Raw genomic sequence first — 14,927 nt, forward strand, 5'->3', positions numbered from 1 at the left:
CCATGTGTTCAACCTATAATCCAATCCTCAACCTACAACCACACACACACACACACACACACACACACACACACACACCATAGGCTCAGAGTAGGGTCTTTACTTTAAACCTGTATCTATGGAGACCACATTTCCATGATTTGAGAGTAGAGACCAATATAGGTGTGGGATGCTATGTTAGGGCATGAATATGCAGGATTACATGACTGCTGGTCCAGTAGATTAGCTCATCACAGCAAGAGTGAGGCTGGCTCAGGTGCCACACAATGGGTTATGTGGATCTGCTCTTTGAATTGATGCAGAAATCCTGTGTAAGGTTTCATAATGTGTCTACAAGTACCTGTGGACATCTTGAGCCTGCAGAGAGTGGAGTTCACGAAGATGTGCATGGCTCTTACCTGTCAAACCACAAGATCCCTGTATCACAAATATGAAACTATCTTAGAGGTCCTGTGGGTGGGTTGTGTATCAAGGATGTGAAGAATATCAAAATTTATTCAAAGGCTGTAGGCAGTAGCCAAAAAACACTGAAATGGGGCTACTAGCCCCAGAATGAGAAAATTCTCTCCTGCACATTCAGATCTGAGAGGCTGTGGGAAAATTTGGTGTTTAGGTTCTTGAATATTTGACCTAATCATTCAACTAAAAATTCAACTCACATGGTGACTTTTATATGAGAGGGCAGACATTTTTTGAGACTTAGCATGTGTTCTTCAATGTTTCCCAAGACCAGGAAGGTGAGGCAGTAATGAAATTCCCTCAAGAATCCAAGTTTCATTCCCTTCTGCGCCCAGCCCACTATCATAAAAGAACTCTGTCCACTGAGAGAAAAGCAGTTTCCATTATAAGCATAACAATTTCCTCCTTCCTTCATCTCTGGCCGAGCATGAATTACCCACAGAACCCCTGATGTCTTCAAATAACAGAATAATATTTATTTACAACTCATTTTCTACATGGACCATAGTTTGTACCATTTGTGTACCACACTGTTAACAATTAACAGTGGGAAATACAAAATTTGGAATATTTCAAATGTGAGTCTGCATCAAACAGTGCTAGCTAAATTCTGGAGAACTCATCTATGATTTATGAACTTAAATCTAACACAATCTTATGAAGAAATATTTAGAAATCAAAATCTTGCTTATACCAAGAAGAAAATTTCCCTGAGATAAGTGAAAATATATTTTTAGGTAGAAACATTTCCCTTCTTAAGGGAAATATTTACCAATCAGAACACTTCAGGTCTCAGTTTGGAGAATATGTCTGAAGATTAAAGATAACTTAGAGTTTTCTCTAGGTCAATGGGTTTATTGTCTTATACTCATAAACCTAAATGGCCCCAAATAATAAAATTTTCTCAAGGATAAATTAATGCACCTACCTGCCAATTCTTGATACTTCCACAATTATTTATTGAGCAATCTATGTGCTCAATCCTGTATATGACATGTATATTTTAACAAAATTATAGATAGCTTATATTGGTGCGGTATCCTTTGGTTGAATGGAGGGCATCCAGAGAAACCATCACTAAGAAACTGAGAATCAACCTGAGATCTTAATTGTAAGCACGTGTTTTGTTAGGTGGTGGGAAAAAGTACCATTTGAGGAAGAAGGAGAACTACTTATAAGGACTTTAACATACAGGAGGAAAGGAGAGTGGAAGGAGCTGAAAGAACTCAACATTTTCTAGGCACCAGCATGAAGAAGGCTGCACTATGTAAATCTGAAACTTTATGGGAGTTGGAAGGATGCAGGGTCTTGGAAGTCACTTGTAGAATTTGATCTTTCTTTTGTAAATTAATTTTATTGGTACATTTTAGGTATATAATATAATGACATTCATCATTGGAAATTTGCACTACATAATCACTCTTGTTTCTTATTTTTTCCCCATTCCCCTGCCTTCCCTTTAACCCCTCCACCCCATCCTAGCTTCAAAGACTTTGTTTCCATTTTTTCATTTTCTCATATTAGATTCCCTTCTTTCTTTTCCTTTACCCCCCACTTCCCCCTCCCCTTTGCCCCATTTCTTCCTATTTCACATTACCTAGTATACCTTTTAGTCCTTATTTACACTTGTTTCTCACAGTAGAGAAACTATTCAGCATTTACACATGTGTGTCCTATTTATTTCACTTAAGAGTATCAGCTTAATGTGCACCCATTTAACTATAAATGTCTCTAATTTCTCATTTTTGATGGCTGAGTAGTACTCCATTTGATAAAAAAACCCCACATTTTCTTTATCCAGTCTCCAGTAAATGAGCAATTGGGCTGCTTCCAAGTTTTAGCTATTACAAATTGTGCTGCTATGAACGTGGGTGCACACATATAACTGTGGTGTGATTCTTTTAATTCTTTGGGGAAGACAGCCAGCAGGGGAATAGCTGGGTCAAATGAGACTTCCACTCCTAGTTCTTTGAGGTATCTCCATACTGATTTCCACAGTGGTTGCACCAGTCTACACTGCCACCAGCAGTGGAGCAGGGTCCCTCTTTGCCCACAGCCCCACGAGCATTTGTTATTGGTTAATTTCATGACAGTAGCCATTCTTTCTGGGGTGAGGTGGAATCTCACCGTTGTTTTCATTTGCATTTCTTGAATGACCAGTGATGTAGAATACATAGGAAATGAAGAAGTCAAATTGTCATTATTTCCAGATGACATGATACTCTATATAGAAGACCCCAAGAACTGCAGCAAACGTCGTCTAGACTTAATAACCAAATTCAGTAAAGTAGCTGGCTATAAGGTTAACACAAAAATCAATAGTTTTCCTCTACATGAACAACAGACTCACTGAGAGAGAAATAGGGCAAACAATTCCTTTCACAATAGCATCCAAAAAACTGAAATACCTAGGAATCAACCTAACAAAACAAATCAAAGAACTCTTCTCTAAAAACTATAGCACTCTGAAAAGAGAGATTGAAGACTATATCAGAAAATGGAAAGACATCCCTTGCTCCTGGGTAGGAAGAATCAATATAGTGAAAATGGCCATACTTCCAAAACTGCTATATAGATTCAATGCAATCTCAATTGAAATTCTAGCAGGATACTTCATGGACCTTGAGAAAACAATCCAACAAGAAGAGACCTAGAATAGCAAAAGCAATTCTAAGCAACAGAGACATGGCAGGGGGTATCACAAGCCCCAACTTGAAACTCTACTTCAAGGCTACTGTGATAAAAACAGCATGCTACTGGCAAAGAAACAGACCAGAGGACCATTGGAACAGATTAGAAGATGCAGAAACAACTCCAGACATACTCAGCCACCTCATCTTCAACAAAGGAGCCAAACAACCACACTGGAGGGAATATAGCTTCTTTAATAAATAGTACTGGAAAAATTGGCTTTCAACTTGCCAAAGATTAAAACTAGACTTATATCTCTCATCATGCACTAAACTGAAATCAAAATGGATTAAAGATCTAAATATTAAAACAGAAACACTGAACCGGCTGGAACAGAGGTTAGGTAGAACTCTTGAAGCCATTGGTGTAGGAAAAGATTTTATGAACAAAACCTCAGTTGCCCATGAACTAGCACAAACAATCAACAAGCGGGATCTCTTCTTTTTTTATTTAAAAATAACTTTGTTATTAAGCACACACACCTACAGAAATTATCATGATATCTTCTTATTAAAAAGCCTCTGCACTGCAAGAGAAACCACCAACAGTGTGAAGAGACAACCCACAATCTGGGAAAAATTTTTGACCTGCTCTTCCTCAGACAAAGGTCTACTATCTGAAATATATAAAGAACTTTAAAAAAACAGACCTTCCAAATTTAAAGATTCAATACAGAAATGGGTATCTGAAATGAACAAACATTTCTCAGACAAAGAAGAGAAATAGCAAAGAATTTGATCTTTCTCCTGAGAATCTGAATCATTTGCCTCCATGTAACCTAACTATCAGGACTGAGAATGGAAATCATTTTTGGTCAACATGATTTAACTGTTTCAGGAGAGTTTCACTCTAAAAGGTGAAGTGGTAAATCGAAAATTCCTGCCAGCCAGTTCATCCAATCACTCAGATCATCTCTCCCAACAGGACAAAAGAGTGCTTGTCTTCAGAAACAGCTTTTTTATCAAATGGCAGTTTATTTATTATGACTTGTATAAACTCTGTCACCTCACTGTGCTCTCTAGGCCTATTACATGATAAACTATGTCCTAATCCAATGGACTCATATTAAGCCCCTTGAATACAGATACAAAGCCAGTAAATGTCCTCCTCCCATTTCCTCTATGAGAGAGCACTAAGATATCCAAGACAGTGTCCTCCCTCACTACAGGAGGGTTATTGGCCCCAGCAGCCAGGCTCACACGAGGAGCTTCTTTGTAAAATCCAGAAATTTTTAGTCACTGGGTATTTTATTCCAAGAGACATTGCTCATTGGGACATCTTGCTGATATGCTTTTATCCATCTGTCTCCTCAGCTGGATCATGGACTTCTAAACACCAAGGCTCTTCATTTCTTCTTGCAATAAAATTTATTAGAAGGCTATTATGTGCTTCACTCTGGGCTGGATGCTGGAAAAGAGACTGAGCAGCACATTTATTTTGCTTTTGAGATGCCAGCAGATGTTGACAGTATGCTGGTTTGTATAGCACTTATTCATGTTGGATGAAGGGAATAAGTATGGGAAAAAAGAGTGTGGAGGAGTGAACAGTTTTGTATTGAGAAAGACATGGGTTCAAATGGCACAAACTTGGATAAGATATTTATTTCAATTTCCTTAACTGTAAAACAGAGAAAAAATACCTACCTTGTAAAGCTGCTAATATGATTGGCATAGCCATTAATATATTTCAAAATGCCTATCACAATGCTAATGAATTAGGGTCTAATATTCCAGAAAAATTTAGAGTTTACATTGATGATATTTTAGCAAGTTTTCGAAGTGTTTTATTTATTATTTCATTTTTACCTTCAGCTTTCTAATATAGGCAAGGCAGGGATAATTCCCAGATGCAAAAGAGCAAGGGACCAAAGTCACAGAAGAAGAGAGCAGTGGTGAGGTAGACTTAAACCTAAGATTTCTTGTCTTACAAGCCCCTGTATTCACCTCTGCAGCCATTCCGATGACTGGTTTAAGCAGCCCCCTCATGGATAATGGTGCTCTGCACACAGTTACAGGCCACACAGGATACGTCTTCCCCAGGAGTCTATTTCACTCAAAGATTTTGGGAACAATATATCCCTAAAATATCACATCAACACAGCTTTCCTTTAAGGAATGTATAACAGTAATAATAATAACAACAGCAGCAGCTAATGCTTATGTATACCAGTCTCTGTTCTACCACTTTTAAAATAGTATCTTATTTGATTCCTACAACTTTCCCAATGAGGTCCTACCAACATCACACATTTAGAAATCAAAAAATAAAAACCCTTAACACCAGTCACTCAGTTAGTGGCCACATGCCTAGAGAGGAACCCCAGAGGGTTCCAATTTTGATCATTTGCTATGAATTTTGAGATTATTATTAATATTTTGATGATTGTAAAATACCATGGCTGCAATTATCTTATTCTGTGGTTTCCACTGGGTGCATAAGTTTGGGGAACAGATGTTCAGATGAACAGAAATGACTTTTAAGCCTCAACAGTGTGTCTGTGTAAAGGGAAAAAATGCACAAGAGAGCAAGGCATTGCAGAGTGTTCAATTTTAGCTTAATTAGAATAGGAAGACTATTAACAAGTTATTTTTAAATGCACTGGAGATCAGGAGGCATATTAGAATTAAATTACACTGTGTGAGACTGATTGGCAGGCCATGTAATATGGGCAAGTTCACAATCTTGTCTTTATCAGCACAGTTTGCAAACTAGGCCTGAAAGACATGGCCCCAAGCCCACAGAGTGTGGAGCTATCATTATTCATGTAAAAAAAAAGAAACTAATTAGAAATGTGATAAGCAACTATTAGGCAGCCTATTTCAGAAGGAAAGTGAACAAAATGAGCAGATGCCAATGTGGAGGCTTTAGTGAAAAGGAACAGACACACTTGTTTAAATGAAAAGTTTCCTGTCTGTCACCCAGGGAAAGGATTTCCCTCGGGACTGGACTATTAGCATGTTATTTGCATAGAGAGCTTAAGATGAAGCTATCACAAAATATCAACTCCTGGGCACAAAGGGAGACTTCCATTCAAAAGGTGCTGACTGGTACAAGACTGAGATCTTGCTGAGGGCATTTGGCAGCTTATTGACAGCTGGGAATGCGCCTAACCTTGCAGTAGCAAGAACTTAAATAACCCCTGCAGAACAGAGCCTGGAAGGAGAGTTAGAAAACCTTGGCTCCTGTTTTGGCTAAAGCTCTTGGGTTTGAGTCCAGAGTCCTTGTGTGTTTGAGGAATGACTTTCTCTCCCTGGAGTCTGGATGGCGTCCCCCACTTCAGTATGAACTGTATCTTCTTCCTCCATATTTTAGACTGTGAATCAGACCCTTGATCTCTCTGGTCAACAAGATGTTGCCCTCTAACTCCAATTTCAACTCCAGTGCTGGCTAGGAGTTTGAGCTCAGCTACTCAACTGTTCCAGTTCAAACCCTGGTGCTAAAAATCACAAACTATGGGACCCTTAGCAAGAGCTGGCTCTCTGTCTCAGTTTCCTCATCTAGAATATGGAAGACTGCTTCATAATTTGGTAGTAAGAATTAAAGCAAGCAAAGCAGAGAATAATGCCTGGCACTTACTGAGTGCTGAAGAAACATTAACAATTGATATGAATTTGCTTCCTTGGGTAGAGCTCCCTGATATCAAGCATTCATATTCATATCTCTCTGTAATTGCCATAAATAAATGCCATTATTTACTTAATGTGTTTTTAAAATCAATTCAATTTTTTACTTGGTCATATTTCAATCAATATTTGTGAAAGTCCTGGCTTAATGTGTTAATGTAATTTTTCTCTAATATATATTAGAATAAAAGCAGATCTGCTAAAATATTTTTAAAGGTTGGCACATCTTAGATACCACTACCCATTTTCCATATTGGGAAACACTGTTAATACACATTCACTCATTTCCCAATCATTCACTCAGCAAGCATTTTATACCTATCAGGTGAATGGACAGCAAACTGAGCAATGGAGACAAAATAGCAGCTTCTGGCTTTCATGGAGCAAACAGAACCATAGGGAAGAGAGATGAGAACAAGAATCATGTGGTACAGAAGGAGCAGTGGGGCATTTCCTCAGGGACTGAGTAGGCTCTTTGTCCTGCTGGGCAGGCCAGTTTCTTCAGGAGACAACATGAAGCAGAAAAAAGAACCAAGCATTTCAGTTGTTCTAAATTCCAGTTCCAGAACAACTTGGCTTCATACCCAGAATTTACCTTGTGAAACCTGAGCTTCTTATTTGAGCTCTCTGAGAATCTAATTCATCACCTGTGAAATGGGCATATCTGTCTCATGGAGATAATGGCAGGTGAAATCTAATAACACAGTAGGTACTCAGTGAATGAGCATTCTCATTCACTGCTTGGATTATCAACACCCATACAAGATACTTACTTCCCTGTCCTATAGGCCTGCAGAATATGTCTGTTTTCCTCTGTTATTACTATTCTCTAGGATTTACCTAAAAATCTGTCTCTTTGCAAAAGCAGTTCTTGATATTAAATCAACTTAGTATTGACCAATATGCTCTGAAGGTTTTCCAAGTTCAAGACACAACTACAAAGCCTCGTGTATATTGCTCACCACAAGACTATGTCTTGTACGTAACTGAAGAGTCTTGTAAAATCTACTTCTATCCATAATGCATGGAGGTATGGGAGGGTAAGCAATCTCACCAGATTACATGAATGGTAATGGAGAAGAGCATGTAACCAGTAAAACCTGTCACTGCTACATTGCTACTATTTAAAATAGAACTATAACTAACACTCACAGAGCTCAGTGATTTTCAGCTAAGAGGGTCTTTGTTCCCTAGGGGACATTTGGCAGTATGTGGAGACATTTTTGCTTGTCACAGTTGGAGGTGGGTGATACTGGCATCTAGTGGGTAGAGGTCAAGGATACTGCCAAATATCTGATAATGCACAGCACAAACTCTCTTCCCAACAAGAATTATTCATCACAAAATGTCAGCCATTCTGAGGGTGAAAACCACAATGTACCTTATTTAGAAACTTATCTCTTTAGGGCTGGTGACTTAGCTCAGTGGTTTTACCACCTGCCCTGCAAGTGCAAGGACCCGAGTTTGATCCCCGGTAGCAAAAAAAAAAAGAAACAACTTGTTTGGAACCCAGTTGATAACTCAGAAGAAACCACAAATCCCTCAGCTTCCAAAACAGGTATTTCCAAGTTCAGTCAGAAAATATCATCTATTTTGTCACAAGAAACCCTTAAAGCAATGATCTGTAGTCAACTTTCTAAGGCATATTCATCTTCCATTGAGATAAATCCATTAAAAGCACGTATGGGATGCAGTACTGAGAAGAACGAAACAGGGACAAAATACATCATATGAGCACAGTCACAAAGACAGCTGAGGGTCTGCTAGAGTGAAGAAAAAAAAGAATATATGGAGGTGCAAATTCTTTGAAGCAGTCTTCACTGTGGCAAGCCCTGGAAGCAAGAGCCATGTGGATAAAGATAGCTCTTGGGAACAGGAAAGAGGTCATGCCAGCACACCGAGGGATAAAAAGCAGGGCACAAAACTAAAGAGTAAGTGTATCTCTGCTCCAATAGCTACTGCTTCATCTCATATTAGTAAGCTTTTGGAGGAGTTCATGGGAAGAGATAATAAATATGGTAACGCTGGAAAGGATTTGTCCACTGACACTCTCTGCATAACTTGCAAAATCATCAAGTGAGGCAAATGGGCCTAACTAGTAGGAACATGAACAGGAAGCAGGAAGTTCACCTGAGCACTTTTGCTTTATTCAGTCTAATAAACATTTTAATTATATAAAAGACAAACAATGTATAGAATGAAAAGAAGTGCTTACGATTTTTTGGTATAAAAAGAGTATTTATTTTTCACATTCCTATTTTAATACATGAGTCCAGCTGAAGTGTTCCGTAAAAGAATAAAACTTTTCCTTTGTGCATAGTAGTGAACATAAGTCAGTATTTTTAGGAACTACAGAATGTTATTCCTTGGTCTTTTTTCTTGAATAAGAAAAAAACATAAACAAAACAACCCACAGTTATCACCTGACATTACATTCCAGTTTCTGCTGACGATGACCAGGAAATGAGAAGCCTCTTAAATCATGGACTATCCCATCGATGGAGCAGTATTCTAGCAGTTCACCACTAGAGGTCAATGAGCAACAGCTATTGGGATGGCATCAGCAAGTCCTAAGGTGCAAGTGGAATTTCTGGGTGCTTCTGTGGCACTGCAGGAAAACAACCCTTCACTTTCTCCCCAACCACACTTAGAAGGGTGCCTAGAAATTCCGTCCCCTGTTCAGCATATGTCCTAAAACCTAAATGAGATAAGACCTTCCACATTGCAAACAGACCTTATATGGCTCCTGCCAATCCTTCTCTCATATTCCTATTTGGTGGGAAATAAGTAGCTTCAAAAACATTTTTTTGAAAAGATTGATGCTTGCAGCATTAACACTTGTTTGTGTGTTAACAAGTTTCCTATGGAGTATTAAAGCTCATCTTTTGCTCTTGTCCACATGGACCCAGATTTCCTAACTGCAAATGGGACTTCGATGTCCTACATCCAAGTCCACAAGAGTAATTTCTGCAAAGGCTGGGAAGGGTGACATAATACAGAGATCTGTAACCAGGAAGAAAGCTTCTTGGAGTTAAGACTTTTCATCCCTAAGACAGAGGGGAAAATTCTTAGCATATAAGCAAAAGAGACTTGGTTAATGAGGTGAATATACAGGAAGTCCCCTGTAATCCAACAGAAGGTGAATTTCAAATTTTAACACCAGATAAGATAGTTAAAATCCTATTACACTGCCATAGAATGAACCCTTGAATGCATGTTTTTTACACGGGCCCTTAGTAAGGGGTGGTGACAGGCATGGGAAGCACAAATGTTTACAGAGAGAAGTGCAGCAGCTTTTGAAGACAGTCTGCCTTCACTTTGTAAGCAATGTGGCCTGGAGAGACCTGGAAACCATTTGCTATCCTTATGTGGGATCCAGATTTTTCTGCAAAATCTCCAAATATTTAAAAAGTGGCTCAACTCTTTTAAACACTGTGTTAATCAAGCAAAACATTTGTTCAGAAAGTCTGGAGGACACAGTCTTGATAGTGACAGGATTGTATAGTTTAAATCCTTTCCACCAGGGCAGAATGTGCATTCGGGAGGTAAGAAAGATGCATCATGTTAGTGTTTGCATAGAAACTGTAGACTCGGGTCAAGTGTGACAAAACATTTAAATACAATGAGCCCCACCAGTTGGGGAGTTCATTCCATTTTAGAAAAGGATGAAGGCCTGGTGTGGACAATAGTAACATTGGCAAAGTGAGAAAATTTAAAAGAACAATCTTATTAGTAGACTGTGTGGCAATTCCATGATGGGTGGGGAAATGTGTCTTTCTGATTTTTCCACTGCCTGTGAAAAGAAAAGATGAGATTTAAAGCATTTTAACTATTAGTTGGGGCTGAGTTTGTGAACTTGGTTGAGGAAAGAGGTTCACAAGTCAGATGCAGGGCTTGGAGGTGAAGCAAAAAGTCCAAGAGGAACAAAGGCACACAGGAACCTCAGGAATACCGGTCCCCAAACAGTGCGATTATACTTAGCTCCATGGCCAGAAAAGAACTATCCTGAAAGGAATTACTATTGCAAAAGCTAGTGCAGCATGGCTCTGAGATGGGGATCCACTCTCCTAATGCAAAGTTCTCCCCCATAAAATGGACAGAGAATCATCGCATGTGTGATTGTCAAGTGCTAATGCTGTCATGAATCCTTGCCTTCTCTGCCAGGTTCTGGAGCTCTCCAATAAAACCAATTTTCCTGGGAATATTTGATCTTTTTTCTTTGTCTCTTTTCAGAGTATGGCTATAGATATAGATATAGTTATAGATATAGATATAGACATATATAGATATATATATATAAAACATAGCTATTTTATATTTATATACAGGCATTAATAAAGTGCAAATGTTATTGGCTACTGTAAAAATCAATCTCATTTCCTGAGGAAGTGCTAACACAGCTTATCCCATGACAAAGTCAAAGGCATAGAATGCTTTCTGTCACCTCTCCCTGCTGCTGCTGTTTCTGCTCATCACACAGCTTATAGGGAGGAAGTGAGCCTTGGTTTTCCAGGAAGCATCAGTTCAGGGGCAGCTTCTTGCTCCCTCTGTTCTTTGGTGAGAGGGGTGGCCTCTTTGGACTGGGCCTCACCTTCCCCGAAGAGCTATTTGGTAGTGTTCAGCGAGCCATCTTCGGGAATCTTCTCCTCCGAGCAGCTCCTCCGGGAGAGTCTGTCCAGGTGCTCCAGCTCGCTAAAGCGTTCCGCCACACATTGGGCCGTGAGACGCGCCTCTGGGTCGTGGTCCCAGCACTCTGTCAGTGTCTCACACACCATCTGGATGCCCTGCAGTGGGAGAGAAGTCCAAAGGGCACCATTGGTCATTATTGATCAAAGTCCACACATTAGATTAGGGTGCATCCTTCGTGTTGTGTATCTGCTAGGTTTCAGCAAATGTGTAATGACATGTATCTGCCATTACAGTACCACACAGTTTTCTCTGCCTGAAAAATTGCTTGTGCTCAGCCTATTCAGCCTTGCTCAGCCGCTTTCTCTCAGCCTTTTACTACCTTCTTACTTTTGCCTTTTCCAGAGCTGAATACTCCAACCTGGACCAGTGTACAGGAACAGGAACAGATCTTGTTTCATTTTATGAACTCTGTGGGAGACCATCAAGAGAATACCATGGAGACCAAAAAAAAAAAGCAGGTGAACTCGGATCCTTAACTTGTTACTCATTAAAAGTTTGATTTGTGTTTTCTTCTGATGTCGTCAAGGACTCAAACAATACTTTTGCTGAAACTTCACTTGGGCCTCCAGATGCCCAGTTGGTAACTAAATGCAGCATAAAGGTTGACATTTATTTTGTATCTGTCTCCTGTATTCCCTTAAAACTCGGAGTTAGATCCTTGCTTAGTTCTGCATATCGGCATGTTAATCATAGAGGGAGTGTCTGTCTAAAAGCTGGCAATATAAAGTTGATTAGCCCTAAATTTACATATCCTATCTCATCCCCCTTCAAGACTGAGGACACCAACATAAGAAATTTACAAGGATGCTCAATTCAGTGCACACCTAGAAGCCTCCAGTCATTTCACTCAAGTTTCAGTCACTTTGGTCATCATGGATTGATGGGCTTGGCAAAATGAAGACCACCTCAAAGAGAAATTCTAATCCCATGGAGAACAGATTGCCCCCTTAGGCTATGAGGACTTCTCCAGGCATCTTGCAAAAGCAGAACTGAGATAATGATCGACCAGATCCTAGCCCACCCCAGCTGCTCCAGAAAAGCTCTGCCTTCCTATCTTGATGAGCCAATCTCATCTTCTCCATCAGAGTTTTGCCCCCTTCAGCTCCTCAAGCTGAAGTCTCTTAGCCAATTTTCTCTTACTTTCTTACTCTGCCTAACACATTTCCCTATTCATCTTAATGACACACCCTGGTATGCTTTTCTGTGACCTTATGTCAAGAACCTGTCCTGGCTAAGTCTGAGTCCTCATCTCTTCTTTAAGGGAACTTCTTCAGACCCCATCTGATGCTGCATGCTCCATGGAATGATTCAGTAGCAGCTCTGAAGAGCTAGCAAGGATGACACCTATGATGCCTATTCCTTTCCAACAACATTGGTCACTGTGACACAGCTGTCTTTGTATGTCACATGTGCTTGCCTATAAGCCATCTCATGGGGTTCACCCTACCCCTCAAAGACCCCAATCCAGTGAGCCCAAGGATAGGAAGGTGGCAAGAGTTTTCTCTCATTGGCTTAATTTTTATTTTGCATTACTGATATTTTTGTCACCGTTTTAAATCCTTTCTGAAAATAAAGCAAGCAGGAGCTAAATATATACTCTGGTAGATGGAAATAAAGTGAGCTCTGTCCACTTGGGGCATCAACACTGCCTATGGTGATCTCTCACACAGGTGGCCAGCGTGTCATGGGTATATCCTCACACTGCCCTGGAGAACTAGTTCTTGCCTTTCAATACCGACAACTTTCCCAACACACCTAGGAGCTGCTCTGTGTTCCTCTCCACCCCATGAGTTCTTGAAGTTGAATTAATTGCATAATTTACCTAATTGACTTTATTGATTGATGGCCCTGTTAGGAATAAAGTGTTACTGTTGGTATACAAGTAACATTTATTTTATTCTGGCACTGTAATTACAGGCAGTAAATTCAATTAAATATTAAGCATTAACTTGAAATCAATAGGGCAACAAATCTCATTAAGAGAAAAAATGTATTATGCAAATTCTTTCCAGAATTTTATCATCATAAATAATGGTTTCATTACAAGAACTGTGCAGCAGAGGAAGCAACAGAGTTCAAAAGGAGCAAACCAGTCTAGCACCTTCTGATTCCAGAATTTATGCAAACATTCTTACCTTTTCAGAGTCAAAGATAATTGGCCTGAAATCCCCGAGAAAGTCCGCCTTCTGCAGCCTGGGTCACCCTCATCCTGATTTTATTAAGGTCTGTCTGCTGAGTGGCACTGGGCCAGGGCTCTGTTGGACCAGGCTTCCTGCTCCATTTATCTTGGCCTTTGAGCCTGATTTGTTGTTTCTGCCTCTTATCTGAATTCGCCTTGCCCTTAGGAAACCCTACAACTTAGCTTTAGTCTTCAGAGATGAGGGACTCCATCCAATAAAGGCAATCAAAGGTTTTACTTAGTAGAAAGAATTGTTTTGTCAGTGGGACACTGTTCTCTCTCATTCTTCACTAAGGGCTCTTTCTTGAGTGTATCGCACATATGGCCAATGCTCCCTCAATCACAAAAGACTGTTGTCCTCTTTGTCTCTGCCCACTGCCCTCAACAAGTACCCAGAAAAGCAATGAATTTGAACAGGACTCCCTGAAGTCCAGACCACTGCTCTGCTATAAGCAACCCGAACTTCCATTTCTTGAAGAGAAAGATAAAGGCAGGTTTGCCTTTCCTTCACTGAATCCCCCCTCACAGGCCCCTCACAGCTTCGTATGTACAGCTTGGGCACTGCCTTGCCCCTACAGTCATTTCTCATTTCCAGCTGCCTGAAGACCTTGCTTGTTTCACTGTTGCCTGGGATTTCTTTCTAGAACTGGAGAATCCCAGAGGAAATGAGTTAAAATCCAGAAGGAATGACATGTGACCTTCGGTGTAAAGGCATGGGGAGGGAACAGCAGAGGCTGCAAGCATGACATTTTAACCTAGACCCAAAAGGGCTTAGATGGTATGCCCATTGCCCTTTAAATGGATATTAGTGAGTTATATACCTGCTGGTTGCAACTTATAACAACAGTGGCATCCATTTTACTGCAATTTTCTTTATAAACAAACCCTAGCTGGGACACAAAGGTACCTGGCCTGAGATTTAAGCCAATATCCCAGAATTCTCTCCTACCTAAGAGGCTACTTTAGATGAATCTTATTCACCCTTCAGCTGTCATCTTCTTACCTGGTGGTTGAGCCAGAAGCTGGGAATTTCTGGTCGTCCTCTGTCTCTTAACACATTGTCCTTCATGCTCTCAACACAAGGGTGCTCCCGCACCTTGGAACCAAATGGAGGCTCATAATCTTTTACCTCTGTGAAGAGAGCCAGCAAACACAGGCCAATTGAGAATGGTGTGTACAGCCAGGGGAAATGGGCACCCTGTGATGTTGGGTTAGGTTGCATGAGGTACTGACTCAAAACACATCTATAATTACTCTAGGAAAAATAGGTAATAACTGTGCATTAA

General features: G+C 40.1%; 1 protein-coding gene across 4 annotated transcripts in view; it reads right to left on the reverse strand.

The window, feature by feature from the left end:
- Positions 1-8,989: 8,989 nt before the first annotated feature.
- Tgfbr2 (transforming growth factor beta receptor 2) overlaps positions 8,990-14,927 on the reverse strand; it is an 88,095-nt gene continuing 82,157 nt past the window's right edge. For all 4 annotated transcript variants that reach the window (XM_004857819.4, XM_004857817.4, XM_004857816.3 and 1 more), the window contains 2 exons: positions 14,645-14,772; positions 8,990-11,557 (listed from right to left, as the gene is read on the reverse strand). In XM_004857819.4, coding sequence (XP_004857876.1) covers positions 11,378-11,557; positions 14,645-14,772 — 308 coding nt within the window. In that variant the 3' untranslated portion in view covers positions 8,990-11,377. The remainder of the gene's footprint in view (positions 11,558-14,644; positions 14,773-14,927) is intronic.

Source organism: Heterocephalus glaber, unplaced genomic scaffold, assembly GCF_053883595.1.
Source record: "Heterocephalus glaber isolate CG9 unplaced genomic scaffold, H.glaber_assembly_v1.0 deba00001472, whole genome shotgun sequence".
NCBI lineage: Eukaryota > Metazoa > Chordata > Mammalia > Rodentia > Bathyergidae > Heterocephalus > Heterocephalus glaber.